This window comes from Crocodylus porosus, unplaced genomic scaffold, assembly GCF_001723895.1.
Source record: "Crocodylus porosus isolate Cpor-Errol unplaced genomic scaffold, CroPor_comp1, whole genome shotgun sequence".
Taxonomy (NCBI): domain Eukaryota; kingdom Metazoa; phylum Chordata; order Crocodylia; family Crocodylidae; genus Crocodylus; species Crocodylus porosus.
Window position 1 is genome coordinate 6,180,646 of NW_017728916.1, and position 22,713 is coordinate 6,203,358.

At 44.7% G+C, this 22,713-nt stretch overlaps 1 protein-coding gene across 5 annotated transcripts; it reads left to right on the forward strand.

The window, feature by feature from the left end:
• The first annotated feature begins 274 nt into the window (after positions 1-274).
• LOC109310953 (interleukin-20 receptor subunit alpha-like) lies at positions 275-21,665 on the forward strand. Of its 5 annotated transcripts, none has more exons than XR_002101351.1 (8): positions 275-515; positions 7,699-7,809; positions 10,507-10,627; positions 11,137-11,312; positions 13,025-13,203; positions 16,368-16,515; positions 17,488-18,233; positions 19,388-21,665. XR_002101351.1 is itself a non-coding variant. In XM_019536331.1 (8 exons), exons 2-8 carry the CDS (start codon positions 7,755-7,757, stop codon positions 19,476-19,478), a joined length of 813 nt encoding a protein of 270 aa, XP_019391876.1. In that variant the 5' UTR covers positions 277-515; positions 7,699-7,754; the 3' UTR covers positions 19,479-21,665. The 5 variants fall into 5 exon arrangements, 4 of the variants coding, with proteins under 4 accessions (XP_019391876.1, XP_019391873.1, XP_019391874.1 ...); XM_019536331.1 differs by having other exon boundaries at positions 277-515; positions 18,103-18,233; positions 19,476-21,665; XM_019536328.1 differs by having other exon boundaries at positions 288-515; positions 18,103-18,233.
• Positions 21,666-22,713: the final 1,048 nt, after the last annotated feature.

Here is a 22,713-nt window from a genome sequence, read left to right on the forward strand (position 1 = left end):
CTCTAGAGGGTATTCAAGTTTGTGACATTCAGATTTAATTAAAAAATATTAACTTTTCAATTAAATGTGTGCTTGAATGCATTCAGTCACTTATAATCGAGTATTGTGAAATCTCAAAAATGGATAGAGGTTTTGCTGTGCAAGAGGTCTCTGCCCATGTTATACGTACTTGATTTAATTGTACAGGGCCATTAAGAAAAATGGGAGATAAGCAAGTAAATCTAGAGATGGCTTGATAGACACTGTGGAGAGTATTGGGCTTATTTTTTACCACCTGCTGAGGGCATTGCTGAGCCAGGAAGGGCTGGCAATGGTGCAAAAGAACATGGCTCTCTGAACCTGAGGTGTTGAACAAACAATACACCAGGAAGGGATTAAAGAAGAGAAACCAGGAAAAGGGCATGAACCACAAAAGTAAAGTCGCACACTGCTGGGGGAGCAAGTGTTGGAGAAATCTGGGCTCAGAAGCCTGAGGGGAGAGGTTGCTTTTGAAGAGAGAGAAGGATCCTTCTCAGGTATGTGAAGGGAGGGAGATAAAGAAGATTGTCTGGCAAATAACTTGTTTGCTGCTTTGATAGACTAGTATATTTTGTTCTTGGCATTTTTGGAGCAATCTGACATGACTGCACCTGTGTGTGAAAGGCATGTCTGCCGTCTGCCCAGCAATATATGTTTATGCATGTTGTACATAGTACAGGGAGTGGGGAGTAAGAAGACATTTTGCAGAGGAGTTAGTGCTACTTCCAGAGAATTGGAGGAGTTGCTATGAAACTGGACTATGGCATTTGTTTCAAAAGTTTCAGGTGTCCCAAAAACTGGATAGGCAGGAAGACACTTAGGAGAGAAATTACTACCAAAATAGAAAAATGGCTGTTTCTATTTATGTTTCTTATAGTGTAATGATGTACAAGGGGATTAATTAAACTAAAAGAAACAAGCTTACATCTGTAAGGTTTTCCCCTCTGAATCTGACCTGTAAAACTACCAGGCTTCCAGAAAGGAAATAGATGCCCCTGCTAATGTTAGCCAGGGTTGTATCTACTAAAGGATATCAGTTCAAGCTTCAGCACATGAGTTAACTATTGGGTTGTTTAGGCAGAAAGTTCCTTTCTGGAAGGAATATGTCCTAATTTTACATTGCAGAATTATTTGCACCCTGAGAACTAGTGTCTGCCTTGTAGGAAAAAATCACACGTGGGATGTAAAAATAGCTACTGACCAAGCAAACAGCAGTATTCTGAAAGCTCAGTAGTTCCTGTTTGATAGGCTGGAGGGATTTTCAGTAACACTCTGTGGATTCATAAGATGCATTGTGCACACTGAGCTGAAACCAATACTCACTCCCCCAACCACATTCCAGCTGTGTTTGCCCAGCCTCCCTAGCAACGCTCTCTCTCCAACAGATGCATTTTACTTGCGCAAAAAAAAAAGAGTCACTGCTTTCCAGAGAGGAGGAGGTCATACCTGGCTCACTCATTGCTCTGGGGGGCCCTCAAATGAAGCATAAAGATATTGCAGTCCTGGCTCCCTCCCTGCAAGGTTTGCCTCTTTCCTTTCTGTTTCTGCTCTGTGCCCTCTGTAACTTGTGTTAACTGCAACCAGTTTAGCAGTCTTTACAGTGGCCTTTCCATGGAGCTGGACAGAGTGAAGCAAAACCTGATACCTCTTTGGACCTTGTTACACAGTAATTTTAAGCAACTTCTGGAGCTCTTACCCCTGGCTTGGATGCACTGTAACACCTTGAACTGGTTTAAAGTGCTTATTTGGCTTAAAGTTATGCTACTTCAGGGCAGGTTCATCTACTTAATTTTGCTTTTGTTCCATTAAGATGTGGCCACTCTCCACAGCTATTCCACCCAAGTTGAAGTCCTCCAGCATCTCAGAATGAGCTGGTCCCTCCAGAGTCAAGATGAGCAGAGATGCTAGGATGCAGTGGGGTCAGGCATGGCACTTCACCCCCTGTGCACATCAGTCAGAGTGCGTGCTGCAGCCCTGGAGCACCTGGCAGCTGTGGTGGCTCCTGTTCTGCCCAAAGGGAGCAGCAAGCAGGTCTGAGCTGTGGTGGTAGAAAGCACTGCATCCTTGTTGCTGCTCAAACCAGTTCATTCTGCCCAGTGGGAACAGCTCCTGGTCCTGGCCCTGCTTTCAAGTCTCTAATGGCAAGTCACAGCTGTGCAGGTGAAGGACAGTCAGAGGTGGTTAAAGTGCAACTGCTCCACTAAACTGATGAGCATAGCATTAATTAACATCTGTGCGGCTTTCAGCATAAGGTGTAACAAAGCTCTTATCTGATTCCCCAGCAGCCTAAATTTTTATACTTCTGTGCACTGTTAGTACCTGCTTCACAAAACAGAAGGGGGTAGTATTCCTTTCCTTTATCCTGTCTTCATCCTTGTGCTTTTGAGATCCCAAAGAAACCCTTAATCCAGAAGATGCCCATTTCAGTGTAAACTCTTCTGCCTCCTATTGTGGGCTGGAAATTTCCCTCATCCCTATGTACTTCCTTGTGTCCACTGATCTAATCAGTGTTCTCTCAGTGAGTTTTTACTATGGCAATTCAATCCTGAAATGAGTTATTTTCTCCTAACGCTAGGCAGATGCCCCTTGTCTCAGGTGCTGGCTCTGCTTGAGGGGACCATGGCATGGGCTGTCACACTGACAGGCCTGATCTCTGGGACATTGCTAGACTCTGTGTAGCAGGGGATTGTGTTATGCCTCTCCATAATATTTCATTTTATATTTATGGTACCACTTTTTCACTGGCAAACAAGTGGGGTCTGGATGCTACTTGGATAACATGGCCTGAAGCCCTGAACAGTACAGTTGGGAGATTTCCCTAACAGTTCATGTTCCCACCTGGCACACCAAAGGCAGGTGGCATGTTGCCTGACTGACTTGGTATTAGTTACATGGTATGTGCTTCATAATAAAAGTGTTCCCACTCCTGAGCAGGAGGAGTCCAGCCTTTACTACAGGGATTGTGAAACAGGCCTACAGGTGGCCACTTGTAGCTTTGCCACAGGAAGGTCTTATCAATTCCCCCCAGTTTGTACCAGGGGGAAGAGCTGGCAACTCATACCGGTTACTAACTCTCACCAAAGGACATGCCCAGACTGGACACCCAATGATTTTCCCCATTAAGGGGCTCCTGTTAGCTTGGGGCCAGGCCCTCAGGGAGGGTCTTGCATGGTAGGAGAGGAGCTCAGGCTTGTTTTGCTTGATTTCTACCTCTGCCTACCCTCCTACCTTCCCCATCTCTGACACCATTCACTGCTCATTCCTTCAAGCAGCTTGAGCAGGAGGACACATGTATGTGGACTGTCCATAACTGGTAGTTGGATAAGAGCTGGAATGACACCGTAGAGTGGCCTTCAAGAAAGTCCTAGTGACCTTGGAGTCAGATGAAGGGACAGGTTTCTCAGCAGCCCTGAGGGATGCTTTCTCCACTGGCCCTGCTTTTCCATTCATCTTCATGAAAGATGGAGAGAAGCAGAAGGAGGGAGCTAGGAGGAGGTTGTCAGGCTTGCTCCGCTTCCTCAGTATTGACTCCAGGGTCCTGTCCTGTATGTTGTGTGGCCAGAACATGATACCATTCATCCCTTGCCACTGGAGAAGCCTAAGCTAGTACAGACCTCTCCATTACTGACTCTTCATGTCCTCTGCAGAAGAGTTGGTTTTGTACCAAACATTATAAAGGAGAAATGTAATTTTATGGATTTTTATTCCTGCTTCCCTAGGAATTCAAGTGAGGCCAATTTTATTTCCAGTACTTCTGGTATATCGTGGACTGGGGCTCTTTAAATGAGGGCTCTTTTTTCAAACCTTTGTTGCTAACTAGGAGGAAATGTTTCATATTGTGGAGGAAGAAACACGCCCATATTCAAATTAGATAACTCTTAAAACAACTTTTGAGAAGGCTACTTCATATTATATTGCCTCTTGTACTCGTTTGCTAAAGAAAAAAGACACAATTCTCTAAGTAGAGGAGTTCTGTTTTACCACAGCTTAACAGTGAAAGCCTCAAGATCCCTCATCTCTGCTGATGAGCTGTTAAAAACAGATTAATGCATTGTATTTTCCATCTGGGCGTTGGTTGTAGCTGTGTTGGTCTAAGGACATAAAAAGACAAGGTTCTTTGGGTAAACCTGATGTCTTTTATTAGAGCAGCTAAATATTTATTTGCCATAGAGTTCAGTGCCAGCAGTGTAATATTTCATATATAATTCAAACACCTTGCTTGACCAATCTCGTTTCCTTTTACGACCAAGTGACCTATCACCTGGACAAGGGGGAAGAGACTGATGTCGTATATCTTGACTTTAAAAAAGTCTTCAATCTGGTATCCCATGATCACCTCTTGGCGAAACTGGCTAAACTGTAGCCTCAACCTCACCACAATCTGCTAGCTGGGGAATTGGCTCTGCGGCTGGACCCAGAGGGTGGTTGACAGAAGTCAATCATTGTGGTGTGCTGTGACCAGTGGCGTCCCTCAAGGCTGTGTCCTTGGGCCTTTACCTTTTAACATCTTCATCAATGATGTGGACATTGGTGTCAGAAGCGGACTAACTGAGTTCGCTGATGTCACCACACTCTGGTGTAAAGCATCCACACCTGAGGACAGGAGGGTGATTCAGGCAGATCTTGACAGGCTCATGAAATGGGCAGATGAGAACCTGATGGTGTTTAACACCGAAAAATGCAAGGTTCTCCACCTTGGGAGGAAAACCTGCAGCATGCTTATATGCTCGGCAGTGCTATGCTGGTTAGTACTACAGATGAAAAGGACTTGGGGGTCATGATTGACCACAAGATGAACATGAGCCTTCAATGTGATACTGCGGCTAGTAAAGCGAGCAAAATGCTGGCTTGCATCCATAGATGCTTCTTAAGCAAATCCCAGGACATCATTCTCCCATTGTACTCGGCCTTGGTGAGGCCGCAGCTGGAGTACTGCATCCAGTTTTGGGCTCCACAATTCAAAAAGGATGTGGAGAAGCTTGAGAGAGTCCAGAGAAGAGCCATGCTCATGGTCAGAGGGCAGGAATGTCTATGAAAACCTCACAAATGACTGTAATTGATTAGTCATGAAAAATGTTTGCTCAAGCAAACAATGGTGTATTTGCAGCTATGCAGCACTTTGAATTAAATTAAACAATCCCCTTCCTGCAACTGAAAGGCAGTTGCAAGCAGGAGTGTTCATAAAGAGGAAACATGTTACACAAGTGTTAGCTTTTCATTTTTCAGCCAGGGGTACTCTGTCTGGATTGTAAACCCTTCAGTTGTTTGTTCTCTTAGAACCCAGAGCTCCTTTAACAATGTCATGGCTGTTTCTTGGTTTTGGGATAAACACTGGCCTAAGGCAACTGCTTCAGATGTGATAGGATAAGGCATTAGAAAATATGCTTTTGGGGCCCTTACAAAATATCCTCTGTTGTTGGTGAGTTGTGGAGTAACATTCTGGGCATGGGTTAAAACCAGGGCACTCCAAAGGGATAGGGTACTTACTGCTACTAGAGTAATTCTGTGATTTATTCCTGATTGGTGGTCCTGGATCTGATAGCCCATTTTACTGCATTGGAGTCTTTCCATTGACTTTAGTAGGCACTGGGTTAGGATGTGTTCCAAAAGCAGCTATAAATTAAATCAACGTATGAGGAAACTCCCATGATGTCTTTACAAGTTAACAATGGAGAATGGTTACTCATGTAGAAAGTTCATCTTATAAACATTAATAGTTTCTGTCTAGTATGTGTCACATAATCGTGAGTAAAGATGATACCAGATGGAACCTGTTTGGAATCCTGGTTGAACAGGTGGGGGGAGAGAAGCTCTCCATTTGCATGACATGAAACCACCTCATACGAGCCCAGGTCTACACCTGCAGATGCTTACTGTGCAGCAATTAGCTCTAATTACCAGTAAATTTGCTACCTGCAAATGCAAGTAGCAAACTTACTTGTGATTAATTACTATGCAGGAGTGCATGTGTAGGTGCGTGACCAGAAGCAAATGTGTTCCCAGTCCGCTGGGCATCGGGGGCAGGAGATTGCTCCCTGCCCCTGGGAGCTGCCTGCTGCCTGGGTGAGCACTGCCACTGAAGCCCATGGTTGTGGAGCTGGCGCTGGGAGATAAGGATCTCCCACCTTGGGTCCTGAAATCATGGGGCTCAGTCTGGGAGATAAGGACCTCCCAGCTCAGGCCACATGATTGTGGGGTGGGGGCTGGGAGCACCATGCTGCCAGAGCAGGGGGGCATTGTCCCCACCTGGGCTCGGGTGGCAGAGCCTGCCCCAGTAGCGGCAGGGTCCAGGGCAGGGAGCAGTGTCCCAGTCCCCATCAGGAGATAACTGTCACCTGGCCCTTGGGCTAGCATCCAGGGGGAGCCTCAGGCTCCCTCTAGCTGCTTCAGGGGCCTGTTGCAGGGCCACAAGGAGTGGGAGCAGTCTGCTTCTAGGCATCCCTGCACATATGAGATGCATGCCTGTGTGAGTTTATTCTCCAGTAGTTTACTTGAAAGTAAACTGCTCCTGGATTGTTTGCATGTGTAGACATTGGTGATGTGTAGGGGGGTGCACATGCACCCCCTGAGATGGGCTCTGCACCCTCTGGAAGCGCACTTCTGGTTTTACTGCTGACCCAGCAATCAGCTGTTGGGGGACCTCCCTGGTTGGAGATTGGCTGCTGTGGGCCCCCTCCCCTCTGGCCAGCGATCAGCTGCTGGGGGTTCCCACCCCCGTGGTCCATCTGGTGCCCCCCAGACTTGGGAGGCACCAGTTGCCCATGTGTGTAGACATGCCCAGAGTAAGTAATTTTTTCAGATCTAATCTAGATTGCCTTGCTACAATTTAAAATCATGCTTCATAGCCTATCCTTTGTGACAAGGGAGAACAGTTCATCTCCTTCCTTCTTCTTTATGGCAGCCTTTCAAATATTTGAAAATTGTTATCCTGTCCTTGCACCTTAAACTAATTTCCTTTGAGGTAAACATATCTGCTCTCTCAACCTTTTTGTGTACAACTTTTCTTCCAAACCCTTTTTTTTTTGTTGTTGTTGCTCACCTCTCCAGTTTCTCCACATCCTTCTTAAGATGGAGAGCCAAAAATGGAGAGATCGCCTTGTCATTCTTTCCTGCCCCCCTCACTCCAAGACTGCACACAAGGAGAGATTTCCTTTGCTCTGCTTAGCCTAGAAAATCCTTTCTTGCATAGCCACTTGCAGTCTACCAGGATGATTTGTCTGGGGTTGTTGCTCTTCTTGGCCTCTGACTCAGCTCAAACTTCAGATCTACCATTGATTCCCTGGGATCTTCCTCAAGATCCCAGGGCACGGGATGGAGTGTGGCTGTCCTCACACTAGCCACCCGCTGCTCCCTAAAACTGCCTGTGGTAAAACCTGCCTGCCCAGCAGCAGGGCTACATGCAAGCATGGTTTTAGTATGGGTGTGTGACTAACAGACAGAGGCAAGTCAGTCTGTGAGTCACTCACTCCAGGGAATATTTTCTCACCCTAGAGGCAGTTGTGAGATGGCTGTGAGCCTTGTGCAGGCATTACATCGTGTGATGCAGACCTGCCATAGGTTATCCCCAGCATCTCATTATTGTAAAAATGTTTTCACTAAGGTTTTGATCATCTCAGATATTTACATGTAGCACAAATAAACCCGGACATGTTTGTGCTCACTTCTCTTGACTGATTTCAGGATGCCAGCATAGCTCCAGTAAATGGACTTGGCTGCTCCACTAGCCAGGCAGGACTATGGCCACTGGACTGAGTGCACTTCTATTGCTTCTTGTTTGGAACCTCATCAAGGGTAAGTGCACGTCTGATGCTATGAATTATTCTTAACTAGGCAACGAAAGAGTGAGTAGAGTACATGAAGTCCTGTGTATAAAGCTACGTCCTTTTGCACATGGCTCTCAGTTTTTTCTATCTTCTCTCTACTGTTTGAAAAATATTCTTTAATTTTGATGAGTAGAAGACCTAAAGGCTGTCAAAACCTGGAGAAAAATTATGTTTACCTGGACCAGCTCAGATTTTGATGCGACATAGTCTCTCCCTATTAAATGCCTACAAAAACTAACTGCAAAAATTCAGTGAAAAACATTTAGTTTGGTTGCCTTATGAGGTTCCAGGTAAAAATTGACTTGTGTGATAAGCCAACAAAAAAATGTGCGACAGCCTGTCTTGTTACTATTCCAATGGAATAACTAGTTTGAATCTCTGTAACTTAGCCTGTTGTTGATAGAAGTTGATGGGCAAAAAATGTTTCCATGAAAATATACTGGTAAAGGGATGGAGAACCAACATAGCAAGTTCCTTGGGTAGATGGAAAATATTAATGTGCAACTATATGGGAATCAGAACATAAATTAATAACAGTGGAGTCCTGTGTGTGTGCGTGCATGCATGAAAATATATATATTTGTGTGTAGAATATATACTGACGGCTATGTGTATGCATGTGTATAATAAAATATAAATGCATACAGTGGAACATTTTCCTTTCCACCAACAATATTCTAACCAGAAACGATAGATATTTTTTCATCACAATATCTTTTTCTATGGAACATTCCTTTTATGATAATGAGAAATGTTTACATTTTTACTGAAGTATTTGTTTTTGTTTTAAATGTTGTTTTTGAAACCAAAAATTAGCTTTAAAGTCTTAGGTTTTGATTTCTGGGGGGTTTTCCTCCTTTTTGTCTGCTATTATTCTCTTTTTCTGTTGCTGGCGGAGAAAGGCTGAAGAGAAAGAAAAAGCGGCTAAAACCGATACAGCTTTGCAGCTTAATAGTTGTTAATTTGTTGAAAAAAAATTCAAAGAAGTCAGTAAAAAAATTACAAAATATATTTACCTTTTTTGTATTTATCTTTTTTCTTAAACATGGTGAAGTTTTCTGATTGGTTATGATTCTAGAGCTTTACTGTATTATCTAGACGAGTATTTCTCAATCTTAAACTTTGTTAAACTAAAGGCACCTCTCAGAAAATGAGCTTTCACTCGATTAATTATAGGAAAATAATAGAGCAATTCTTCTGATCAGAGAACTCAGACCACAGTAGGGAAAAATATTTTTGACACTATAGATTCCTATTTGAAATCTTTGGGTTTATCTTGTGAATCATGTGTAGCCGTTTACACCTAATAGTGTAGTACCCTTCAAAGGATCTTAGACCACGCTGTGGCACCCTGGTTAGGAATCACTGGGCACCTAGATTCCCTTCAGCCAATGCGTTGCATGTTGGGGTAGGCTAGCCAAGTGAAGCTGGGGAGTAGAGACAATTCACTAGACCAGGAGTGACCAAGGTACAGCCTGTGGGCTAGATCTGGCCCATGGAATTGTCATCGGGCCCACAGGGCTGGAAATTTGGTGGTAAGAGGATTTATAGCTGCTGCAGCTTCTAGAGTTGCAGCACTTAACATTGCCACTGGCAAATTCCAGCTCCACAGGCCAGATAGCGTGGCCCTACACTCTGGATCTGGCCCACAGACTGGCTCCATGCTACATATCTGGCCTATGGGGTCTTCTGAGTAGGGTACCACTGCACTAGACTAATGAGCATCTATTTTTGTTATGTCATTCTGTGCCTGTGTCTGTGTGGATGTATGTACATGGGAGACTTTCAAAGGGCTTGAAGTAAGGTTGTATGTGGTAACTGAGAGAGAGGATACAGAAGGGCATAAAGGCTAAGTACAGACAATCAAAATCTTGAGGTTGAATCCATTCAGTCTTCGTAAATTAATCTAAGCTACGTAGACTGAACCAATAAGCAAGTGAATAGACATTCACTTTTGATTCCAGAAATGCAGAGGCATGTCTGCAATGGCCCAGACCAGGAGCCGGGGGGCGGGCACTAGAGGCTGAGCTGTTACAAGCTTGGACCTCAAATTGACCAGTCATCCACCATATGTATAGGCTTCTGCCAAGCAGCTGACAACTAAGGAAGGAGAGCTGTGTCCCCTTGGCTAGGGACAGATGTTACACACAAACCAATATAAGTGATTGGAAACCAGTTCAAATCTGTAATACAACAGAAGTTCAGAGCACGTAAGCCACTTTCAAAATGGCCCAAACCAGTTTAAGGTAAACCTAGGTGGATCACGTTATCAAACTTGATTGATTTAGGTTAAATTAGTTTATTGAACTTCTGTCCCAGATCCTCTCCAGATTCAAGTTAACTCATAGTCTTCCAGCATCCCAGGATGCTTTGCATTTCCCCTTGTAAAGTGCTCCTCACAGCGTGGGCACGTTAGCCTTGACCCAAGCTGTCTGCTCCAGCAGAGCAGGGAGGCCCTGGATTCTGCTCTGGGCCACTGCAGCCATGTGGCTGCATTTCTGGAATGAAAAGTCAATGTCTATTCACTTGCTTATTGGTTCAATCTACACAGCTTAGACTAACCTATGAAGATTGAATTTATTCAACCTCAAGCTTTTTGATTGTCTGTACTTAGCCCTTATGTTTATAATGCTTTTGATCTGCTTTCATTTGCTTTCCCTTCAAGGTATGCTGCTTCCTCCATGTAATGTGACACTAACGTCTGAAAATTTCCATATTTTCTTGAGATGGGAGCCAGGTCATGGCTCACACAGTGGAAACTGCTATGAGGTTGAGTCTTGCAGCAGGTATGTCACAGCACAAGAGGCAGAAATAGAGCAGGGAAAGGGAGTGGGTATTTCGGTCCCCACTGATTTGTAATCCTTTGCAGGTAGCTTGGGATATTTTTACCCCTTTCTAACTCTTCTATATGTGAGGCCTCTGGTTTATTAATGACACTATCCATGTTTGGATTCTTAACTGGCCTCTTTTTCTACCCTATAGAAGCAGCAGAGGAGAGGGACAGAGCAGGAATCTCAGGGTGCCAGGGCAATTGAAGGATTGTCTTTAAATACACATACACATATTCTCCAATGCTTTGCACTTGGCCAAAAAGGTCATGGAAGAGGTAGGAAAATAGAGGAGAGACTCTCTTGTCTGCTTCCTCTCCAGTCCAAAATACCAACACTTTCCATCCAAGATAAGTCTTTCCTTTTTAAGATGCTCCCTTTCCAGGGAAGGTAAAGGAGGAGGAAGAGATGGGAAAGGAAGGGTACTGATGGTATCTTTGCAGTTTCTTAGTGCAGCTCTTCCACAGGTCTTCGAACTGGACCAAGGTGGACACTTGCTGGAAGAACAGCACCACATTGTTCTGGACATGTAAACTGTTTTTTGAAGACATACATATCCTCTACTGGGCCAGGGTGAGAGCAGTGAATGGAGTCAATGTGTCTAAATGGGTCACCTCCAATGAACTGCAGCCATACAGAGACAGTAAGCACCTTTCGGAGTGGATGTATGAATAGGAAGGTCTTTGGGCAGGTTCCTGTCCTTGCTGGGGGATAAAGATGGGAGGGATCTTTGGGGAGATGGCAGTGATGGAGATGTGAAAGGGAAACCTGTGCAAGGGTTCAGGAAAGGTTATAGTGACTTAGACCAGTGGAAATGGGTGGCTATTTTAGTGGCAGTGCATTAGACTGGAGATGTAGAGGCAAGGTGAAAAGCAAGGAGGGCAAGGAGAAGGCACATTCAGATATTACTGATGCCTAGAAAAGGATTATAAAAGAGGAAGAGACAGAGCTTAGAAATATGAAGTTAATGAAGATGAGGAATGAGGTGGTAAACAAGCACAGATTTTGCAGGGGGTAGGGGATGTGGGGGGAATGGAGAAGGTGGGAGGACAGGACACTTCTACAGACAGGGAAAAGAATTTACCTAAGCAGACATTGGAAGAATGGCTAATTGGAGACCCAAGAGAGCAGAATATGAATAATATCCAGGGTGCCAACACAGAGAGGGAGGAGCATGAGAGCAGGGAAGATGTCTTTATATGGGACCTGAAGGAGATGTTGGAGGAGGGAAGAGGGATTTCAGTGGAGTATAGAGGTCAAAGGAAGGAAAACGTTTTTTACAGGACACGGGAGTTAGAGGAGAGACTCCAGCAGAGAGACAATAGATGGTCCATAGTAGCAGTTTGGGGGGAAGAATCAGCCAAAGGTTTGTTATTGACTGAAACTTGACAAAGCAATGCAAGGCAGACTACTAAACAACTGGCATAAGCCAACCAGGCTGAGCTCAGTATGCTGGAGGAGACTTGTGGGAGCCATAAACATTTCCTTTGTCTCTGGCTACGTGTTCCTTCCAAGTGAAGTGTGGAATAAACTAGAATGAAACGAAAAGATTAAGTCCTATGCGAGACAGAGCAACACAAAATAGATTTTGTGACTGCATTTACTCACAGGGGAGTAATGTCTCTGGAAAGGCTGGGATTTATTGGTGGACCAATGGGGTATTGAATAATCAACTAAATTAATTCACCTCTCTCATAGGAGAGAGTCAGAGCTGAGGGTCTATACTCTCGTGCGGTGGATAAGCATGAATACTGACTTTTAGGGCTGGTGAAAAGTTTTCTACTGAGGGTTTTCCAACTGAAAATCATTTCTGATGAAGTGGAAGCCCCAGGAGTTTGCATGCAAACAGAGCTAAGCCTTGGCTGTCCTTGAAAATTAGATTTATATTGTAACTCCAAATCTAAAACGTGAAGGCATGATGGTGATGAGCAGAGATTGGTTCTTGGGATAACATGGGTAAGACCATGAGCTAATGGGTACCACTGTCACATTAAAAAAATTCCCAGAGTTTTTAACCTCAAAATTCAACTTCTTTGAATCTTAAATTCCATGTGGGTTTCAAACTTGCTACAGACACCCACAGACGAAGTACGTTTAATGAGGATAGAGATTAGTCTTATTTGAAAAGAGTGGGGCAGGGGAGCAGATAAGGGAGAGCTGTTTGAAAATCTGAGATGGTTGCTGCAGCTTCTGACTCTGGGGTTCATGTACCATGGTGGCCACCAGGTGGGCCAACCTTTCAAACCCATAGTGTTAGAGGAGGTAGTTTCCAATCGATAGAAATCTACAGAGATAGCGACTGGCATAAAGTGAAGAACTATCCTGACAACTGTCTTGTCTTTTTTATATTCACAGCAATCGTGGGTCCCCTTAAACTGATGCTGTGGTCACAAGATCAGAATCTTACTGTAGATATATCCATACCACTTACTCCCTATCAAAGGAAAAATGGCTCCTATAAGTCAGTCCAGAAGGTGCTGTCAAAATTGCGGTTTGTTCTCAGACTTTATGAAGACGGTGTTTTCCTCCTCCAAGTAAGTGATATTCACAAGGGGTTAGAGGGACAGGAAGGAATTGAACCCTTCTGAGTGATTGGCAAAGTGGATAAAATTGAAGGTCAGGTGGGGTGAATATCGTAGGATATGTTTATAGGGTGACAGGAAGCATTTTGCTGAACATGCCATGCCCTTGGGTAGAGTGTTGACATGAATGTTGAGCTGATTAGTATTCATGTGCAGCAGAGCACCAATATAATTGCATTTGTTCTGGTTCAGAAGCTGATGTAGGTGGGGCAGTGTGATCTGTCTCTGTAAGGCAGTGGAATGTCTCAGTGCATTGCTGCTTTGTTTTTATATAAACATACCCAACAAGGGCAAAGTTTGCTTTAGGTTTGGATGGAAGGATTATAAAAGCACATATGCTTATCAGAAGCTCGACTGAACTTCCTGAACAAGAAACATTGAGAGAGAACTTTTTAGAACCAAATAAAAGCACAGAACTGGTTGTCATGTCATGTGCACTAAGCAAAAGGTAGGTCAGAGTGGTACCGTAGGGTGTTTTTTACATGTGCTTTGGGAGTGGGGAGAGAGGGAGGGAGTGCTTTAATTAGAGGGGCTCCAAAAGTTAAAGCGCCTTTGCCACCATTTTGAAGCATGGGAATGCTGATACTTGAAATGGAGAGGATCTGGCTCGAGCACACTAATTAACATGCTTCAGCAGTCTTGATTAATTGAGTCTGCCCCAATGTGCTGTAATTACAGTGCGTTGGAGCAGCCTCCCCACATGTCTACAGGTACCCATAGAGACTAACTGGGCATGTCTACATGCATGGGCAACTGGTGCCACCTGAGTTGAGGGGACACATGCTCCCCCAGTAGCCAACCTTACTGACTGGGGTGTGATCCCCTACAGCCAATCTTGTCAATGTGGGGGGGGAGTTCCCCCCCCCACGCCTTATCACATCAGCTGGGAAGCACAAGTGGTGCTTCCAGAAGTGCCAGCAGTGGTCCTGGAAGTGCCAGCAGCATTTCACCTGGCACCCCCACTCCTTGGCCAGCACTCACAGCGGGAGGGCACCAGCACTCCTGCCTGCCCCCCCGCCCATTGACTAAGTGGGGAGCGCTGCCTGTCAGGGGGTGCACCAGCACTCTCAGGGTGCATGTGCACCCCTGTGCACCCCCTACATCTCACCACTGTCTACATGACATGTTTAGTACACGTTAGACTAATTAGCTATGCAGTAAATGTCTCAGTGTCTCCATGTGTGCCCCTATTAGGCTGGAGTAAACTAATTTACTCTGCAGCAGGATAGTACTATTCTGCTGTGGAGTTAAAAACACTTTAAAAACTCCACAGCAGCACATGTGTAGACACTGCCCTGGCTGACTGGGGACATGAGGGTGCTTCAGTGCAAGGGTAGTCCTAAAGCACCTAGTCCTGCATGGAAGCCCCAGCTCAACATGCTGCGATCCCAGGTGCACATGCAGATGCGCACCCAGGAGCAATAAACTCCAGGCCAATAAGCCAATAATTTATCGCTGTGCATTATTAGGCATGTCTAGATGCTCCCACTTCTTCAAAGAAGTGTGAGCTTTCATAGCCAACAATCTATTTTGTCAGATGTCTTAGCAGACTAACACAGCTAACTGCCTATTTTAAGCTAATGAAGTGGTTGTATAGAACAAATTACAGAATCTGAAGAAGTGCAGAATAAGACTGAAAATAAGTAGCATGGAAAAACTTCTGTCTAGGGAGAAATTGCAGAGCTGGAATGACTAATTCAGAGAGCTGATGAATAAGAGGGGACAAGACAAAGAGGTAGATATAGTTATGAATAAGAGTCAGAAGGAAATTCAGGCACTTCTATTTTCTCTTTCTCAGAATGCAGAGAGAAACAATGACACTGAAAGAGCAACTCTCAAACAAATAAAAGAAATGCTTTTGTACACAGTGCATATGTGAAACTTGCTACAAGCTCTTGAGCATAATGAATTTAATAGCTTTTACTTTAATAACTCTACTGTATTCATGCATGTATTAGGAATGCACTATGAATGGCAATGAGGAAACAATTAACTTGTATCATGGAGGACAGTAGTATCCATCCCATCTGGCCTCACAGCCTGAATAAGTGGCACAGAGTTGGCCTGTGGGCTAGATTCAGCATGGGGTTGGCACATGGGAATGGTCTTCAAATGCAATCTGGTGCCATATCATCCCCCCAGGCCTGAAAATGTTGTGGCAGGGGAGGAGTGGCAGCATTAGTTGTTATTTTCCTGGAGTCACAGTAATAAACACTGCCAAGTTTCTGGACCCATGGAGAGCCCCATGGGTCAGATCCAGCCTGCAGGTTGTAGGTTGAGTACCACTGATCTAGGCTAAAAATGTACATGCATCAGGACACAAGTCAGCCCTTGATTACCTACTGTTAGGAAGACACTAAGGGCAGAAACCTATTTTACTTTATGTACCTGAATGGTATATATGCAGCCATGCAACTGGTTTTTGGCAGGAAGAGCCTCCCACGGTTTAGTCCAGTAGCATAACAATTAGGGCACTTGCCTGGGGAATGGGAGATCCAGGTTCTGAGTTCTCCCTCCCTCACTCAGAGGCAGTTTGAACCTGCATTCCCTGCTTCCCTACAAAATGCTGTGAGACTACAGGTTTGGGATTATTCAGTCCTCACTTCAACCCTTCCCTTGAAACTGATTTCCTGAGCAACTAAAATAAGGAGATATGTGAGGCCAATGGATGATAGTGGGTGTGTAATACAGTGAGATGGATGCTACCCTGGGTGGGAAGAGGCCCTGGGTTTTATCATGGGACCTTGGTCCAGTGCGAAAGAACCTTTTCCACTTCTCTATCAATTTTATCCAGTGAATATGAAATGCAAGGTGCAGTAATCCAATAAGCACATTATCAGAAAATTGTCTGTTTATGGAAGTTTTAAACTTTCCTCATCTGATGCTTCCCCCTGGAAACTGGACTAGCTGAAACCTTGGAATGATCCATTATTTCAATTCTGTGTTACTATATTGACCAAGGCTTTCTATTTAAGGCTATTATACTATGTTTGGCAGTCAGATGGTGCAAACACTTTCTTTGAGGGCCATGGAGTGAGCATCTCGCTTGGTAGAGTAGTTGCCAGGTAGCCAATAGGCAGATGCTATCATGATAATGTATTCTTCTCTCTTTTAAGGTGATCTGTAAGCCAAAGGGCAAGAAAATTCAGCACACATTTCAGTACTTGAAACCAAATACCAAGTACTGCATCAGAGCCAGAGAAGAGGATCCAGCCAAAAGCAAAGAGGCAGTACAATGTACCAAGACAAAACTCAGTCCACGAAGTAAGAGGTTTCATGGATATTGCTACTGCTGCACTTCCCTTTTAGACTTTTGTTCTAGGTCTCAGGAATAAGAGGGGTCATGGGCAATGCCAGTGAGTGCAGCATGGAAGGTGTGGAGTTGTTGGGAAGGGAAAGCAATCCTCTGGCCTTTCTGAAGTTAAGTACATGCAGAGAGCCCTGTGAAGATATAGCACTATTGCAGAAGTGCAGCGTTAGGCCCCTGGCAGAGGTTACATGCAAGATTTGATTAACCAGTTAATCACATCTTAAATAGAGACCCAAGCACACATTCATGCAGTTAATAGCACAATAAAACAGGGAATAAACCACAAAGTTCTTATACAAAATCTGTGCAATAATTTTGTGACTGGTTCCTATCATGCCTTACATTGAATGTGTGGCCAAGCTGATCAGCTGACAGGGGCTCCCAGCCTCAGAGGTGCATTCAAGCCAAGGTCTCTGGTGCACCCCTGAGGCTGGGTGCAGCAGTTATACAATCAACGGTCCCATCCCCAGGGTTGCATCAGAGCCCTTGATTCAGATGCGTTCTTGAAGCCGGGAGCCCTGAACAACTGACTGGCTTGTACTTGCTAGTACAGGGGGAGTCCAGGATCATGATCCAGGCTCCCCCAGTACTAGCAATGTGGCACAATTGGGATCAGATCTTCAGTTCCACAACCATTCCTCCTATTGTGCACATGTAGTATGGTAGGTGGTATAATTGTTGGGATTGTGGATCAGATTCCATTGCACCTTTCACTGAACATCTGCAGGGGCCTTAAACCCTGGATTCTGCAGTGTGCCCTTGGGAGTTGTTCACAGGCAGGAGGGGATTCTAGGCCATGTACTTTCCTGGGTATGGCCTCTTATGAATGGTAAGGACTTCATTAGCCATTGGTGGCATGTTTTGCCCTCCTTGCTTGTATTGTTAAATAATGTTCAAGGGCTAAATTCCCTCCACCCACATTTTAGAGCATCCAGCTATTGAATAACAGACAACCCTTCAGCCACCTGGGTGAACTTCTGCCCATTGTGTCTGGAAAGAAGAGGGAGCTACAAAGGATGCAAGAGTGACTTGATGCCAGTAAGATGGGGCTGGTTTTCATGCAATACCTGCCTATGGCTCAACCACAAGATTGTGATTGTGACCTGCTTGATGATGGAGTGGGAAGATGACTCTGTTAATTAGCTACAGCTGCTCACAGAGCCTGGGCATTAGACTGGGATTAAAATACTGGGGAGTAGAAAAAAGACAGTTTCTGTTCCTGTGCTCAAAGCAGAGGCTGAGATGCTCTTCCTTACTGAGGGGATATGCACTCTCTCTCCTTTGCTTGGAGTTCCCCTATAACTCCTCTTTCTCCTTGGTTGGACCATTGAGATCCCCTGCTCCTGTTTTGCATCTGTATTAATCACTGTCCAAACCTGACTTGTTGTGATGGGAGCATGAAGAACCCCCTGCTTTGGTGGAACTTGCACTCTGCTGCCAAGAGATGTCTTATAGCTGTCAGGCTGGTCAAACCCCAGAGGCAGGTCTCCTTTATCCCTTTCATGTCTTCTCCCTCACAAACTATTCTGGACCCTTTGCAGATTTCCTCTGGGACCTGGTTGTTGCTCTGATCGTCTTCACAGTGCTTCTTCTGCTGGGTGCAGCTGGCCTGTACTTCCTCAAACTCTATGTGTATCCAAGCATCTCAGAAATACCCTTCCCCAGAATTCTGGTGAGTGAATGGACCACCCTTTTTGTCCTCTCACAGGTACCAGGAAATGGCAGTGAATGGCTCAGTTTCTGAGGATTGCTGGTTTGGCTGCATTGCATATCCCTAACCCTATGATTCTTCATTTAGAGAGTGCCTTCTGCTTTGAAGCTTGCAGCCCTGTAGTTGCTCTGTTGCGTTATGTGTACTGATGCTGATGTTTGTCATAAGGGGGAACGTGACTGAGCAGAGAACTTCTCTTGAGGAAGGAGACACCAGATATGTGGAGAATAACAAAGAGGGCATAGATCATGCTTTACTAAAGCAGTGGAAATCTAGAGGCTTGTAGAGATATGCAGACTGCTAACCTACAAAAGACATCCAAAGTTTCAGAGTGCACAGACACCCAGTGATGTGAAAGTTTCCCTAGATCAGATAGATAAGCACAACTTCCAGAATCTGCAAAAGTGTGCTGGAAGTCTCCTGAGACCAAGGTTTTCCATGGAAATGCCCCAAGAGCTGCTTTCCTCATTATATTTAAGAACTTCCACATTTAGCAGAGTCCAGAAAGCAGAAGACAAAAGAGCCACTTCTAAGTTCAGAGTATTCTAGGTGCAGTCTAAGTAGGCAGAGCAGGGGGCTGACTTGGACATGCCAGACTGTTTGTAGAATGGAGTCTATCCCATACTGTCCCCATCCCAATGGGGAACAGGCTTCAGATGTGTTGTACATCAAAACCAAATGAGGCATGCAAACACACAACAGAGGTCATATACATAACTGAGTTGGCAGAGTCACCCATCCCTAATTTTAAGACAGTCCCTATTATTCTCTTGTTCTGAGGCACCTTTTGTACTGAGGATTATTGCTCCATCTATTTGTGTCTATAGGAAATAAATCTTTTAACCTGAAACCAATACCTGTGTAGTAACTAGGAAGACAAAAATGGGGAAAAAAATGACTGACCTTTGCTGGCAATCAGCCATGGGAGAAGCACTAATAAATCACTCTGCGGTGTCTCCTGGGACTTAGAATTTAACCAGATAGCCCCTTTACCTTGTGTTGCTGCCATTATCATTATGAGTGTTTTGGCAGCAGTCATTTTTTGTGACACTTGTTGCCTTTACATGTGTGGCCCTGTTATTACCCTGCATTGATTTATTGTTCATTTTTGGCAGGCTGTTCTGAATGAAGAACTGAACATGAAGGTCTGCACTGAGGCATCTGCCTATGACCTTGAAGGTGACTCTTTCTCTCTGCTTTCAGTGACTGGGCTTTCCTCCAGAAGTCACTTAACAATAGAGCAGAAAACCCCCCAAACCCTGCTGCTTCCAAGAGGCTACCATGCCCAGAAAGTGGATGGGTACTGTGCCAATGGGTTTGACCTTGTCTACCATGATAGTAAGACTATTTGTAGTTCGTCCAATCAGCTGAGCTTTGCTGGTGCTGTAGACTCTGAAGCCTCTTTATCATCAGCAGGACTGGTAAAGAGTAGAGATTCAAGTGAAGGACAGTACATGTCTGCTTTGAAGACCCAGCTTCCTGACGACTTCCTGGTGTCTCCTAAGAAGCCATCTCCAGTGTCCACAGGTCTGGTCCAGGATGGTTATACAAGTGACAGTCATTACCAAACTGGTTCAGGGACCCCGACTCCTTTGAACCTCCAGAGTTATTCCAAACATCCGTCTCTGTTGTCAGAAAGCATCAACAGTATCCCATCACATCAGTCAAGTGCAACCTTCTGCTCTAAGGATCTTAAAAATAAGATTAGTGGCATGAGGACAGAGTGGCCACCTCTTTGCTGGGGAGATATTCCTCTCAGCTCTGTGAAACTGCAGGCCAGTGGGAAGATTGGAGGCCACTTTGTTCCATCTCTTGGGGATTTGTGTAAATACAGCCCTCCAACAATGAAGGACTACAGTGTGCAAAAAGCAAGCCTGGGTCAGAGTGCCAAAGCGTGCCAGGAGCACCTGCCTCTGAGTCAAGAGCAGTGTGATCTCTTGGAGCATACAGACTGCAGTAATGATGCTAGTAGTGACTTATCGCCAGAGGCTAACAGCACTACAAAAAAGGCTTCCTTTGGCTATGAGTTACACCCTCAAAACTGGTCCTGTACCCAATGATGATGAATCTGGGGAGAAGACACCAGGGTATAGGGAGATTTCTCACATGTTTATTCACATCAAGTAGGCTTGACTCTCATCTTGTATTATGGGGTAAAACTGTGAAAAGCTTTGCACAGTGGGATCAGACTCTGGAATCAGGTCCAAACCAAAACCCAGCTCCCAGTCTAGAAATCTGCATTGCCCAAGTTGGATTTTCACTGCTGGGATGATGCTACTTGGGTAGTTATCCAACAGAGATAAATTTGAGCTGTAAATTACTTAGGTGTGTGATTTTGGTCCCAGGCCACCTGCAGTTGAAATCCAGTCAGGCTTATGGTTTTTTCTGAAGTTTCAAGTGAGTTTTTGAGTCCATCTGAACCTGAGATATATATATATAAAAATATATATGGTGAACAGAACAGAAGGGAAAAGCTCACAGAATAACTGCATTTCTCATACAGTTTTTGTGACAGATATGCTAGATGTGTCCAGATGAGTTCAACTATTTGAAGCACAACAAACCATAAGTAACAAATTTGCAGCATGGCACCCAAATTTGATACTGGAAATTCTTGGCATCAAAAAAAACAAAAAACCACTGCAAAAACCCCCACAAACCTGGCATGGCTCATGCTCCAGGAGTGTGCTCTAGAGCAGTGCTTCTCAAAGTGGTGGTCCGCGGACTGGTGCCAGTCCACAAGCCACCGGTTGCCAGTCCAGGACAAGTTGCCAGGAAAGAAAGAAATATATTTTCAGAAGCATAACATTGATATGTCATAGCGTCACAGTTCGTACATTCCAGTGCCCCAGGTGACATCACATCGTGCAAGGTGAGGAAAGAGAAAGAAACAGCCGGTCGCGCATTTGTGTAGCGCTGTTGCATGTAGTTGCTGCCACTGGTTGAACCGGGCACCAGTCCCTGGCCCACTGGAAAAAAAATTGCTGGTCTGCCATATCAGATAGTTTGAGAAGCACTGCTCTAGAGCAACTGGAGGCTGGGTCCTCCAGGGAGACATTCTGGCTGACAGCCAGAGCGTCTCCACTGCTTTAGGTGTCCACCAGCTCCTTCAGCATGCCAGGAGCTGGAAGGAGTGGGGAAACAGCAGGAATGCAGAAACAGCTACAGGGGCATTTTATCCTGCAGCAAGCCTCATGTACAGGGATGTGCACAGAAGCAAAAAGCAGCAGCACAAATCTGTGCTGCAGCAAATGCATGTCTATGCATGTGGGGACATGCCCACTCAGCAGGGAATGAATGTTTTCTGACATATCTGGTGAGATACTAGAAACAGTGCATATATTATGTTGTAAATATCCATTTTATAACAGTAATTTATTATGGAAAAATATCTTTAATGGCCTGATATTTCTGTGATGTTGGATGTCTCCAGCTCTGCAAATATGAAATAAAACTGTAATATGCTGAAACAAACATAAGAAAAATATACTAGGAAAATCTGGGCATTTCCTCTGGGGAAAGGGAATGATTTACTTTTCAGGACGCAGTTGTGATGTGGTTACCCATGACAAGGTGATTGTTTTGGTAGCTCTTGTGGTTTTGGAACCCCCCTCTCAGAATGTGTGGTTAGTTTTGGTTGAAAGTAACAGGTTTTGCCTTCTGATTATCTGATCTGATGAGGTTGTACTCCTGCTGAAGATCCACACATGAGGAAAAATCTTGGCACCACCACTGATACCCAGGATTTTACCCTACTGTATACAGCACTTAAAACTGATAGATTCCAACCCCTGGTACATGGTTACTGCACAATCATTTAGTACCTGTACTAAACTAGAGTAACTGCGCAATCATGCCAAGGGATGGCTTTTTTATGATGCTGCTGCGCAGTAGCTCCTGACTATTATGCCATACAGTGCATAGATTACTGCACAGTTAGCTTCTCACATGGATGTGGCCAGTGAGGAGTTATTTTCTGATTTTCCCAGTCCAAGCTAGTGGGAAGTGTAAGAGAGCACAGTGGAGGAAGAGGCTGGGGTAGATATCTGAGAAGGAGGGAGAAAGGGAAAACTCTTGAATACTGCATGCCTTGTTAAAGTCCATGGTTTGATGACTATTTGGTGACTTTCCTTCCATATTTGATGCGACAAAACCACTCATCCAGTGACCTTCTAGTAGGGGCTTTACAGCAAGAACACTGGCTCAACCTTGTCTCAGGCATCACCCTATGAACTGCTACAATGCTATGTAATTTATTCATCATTGGGTTATCTGGCTTTCACCTTATCTTTTCTTTCTGTCTAAAAGCCCTTTGTTTATAAAAGTAAAAAGGGCAATCTGTCTCTGTGGTTAGAATGCCCTTTCCCACTGATCACTCTGTTCACCAATACCAGACCTAGGCTACCCCAGGTTGGATGCAGACAGATGACACCTGCCCGGT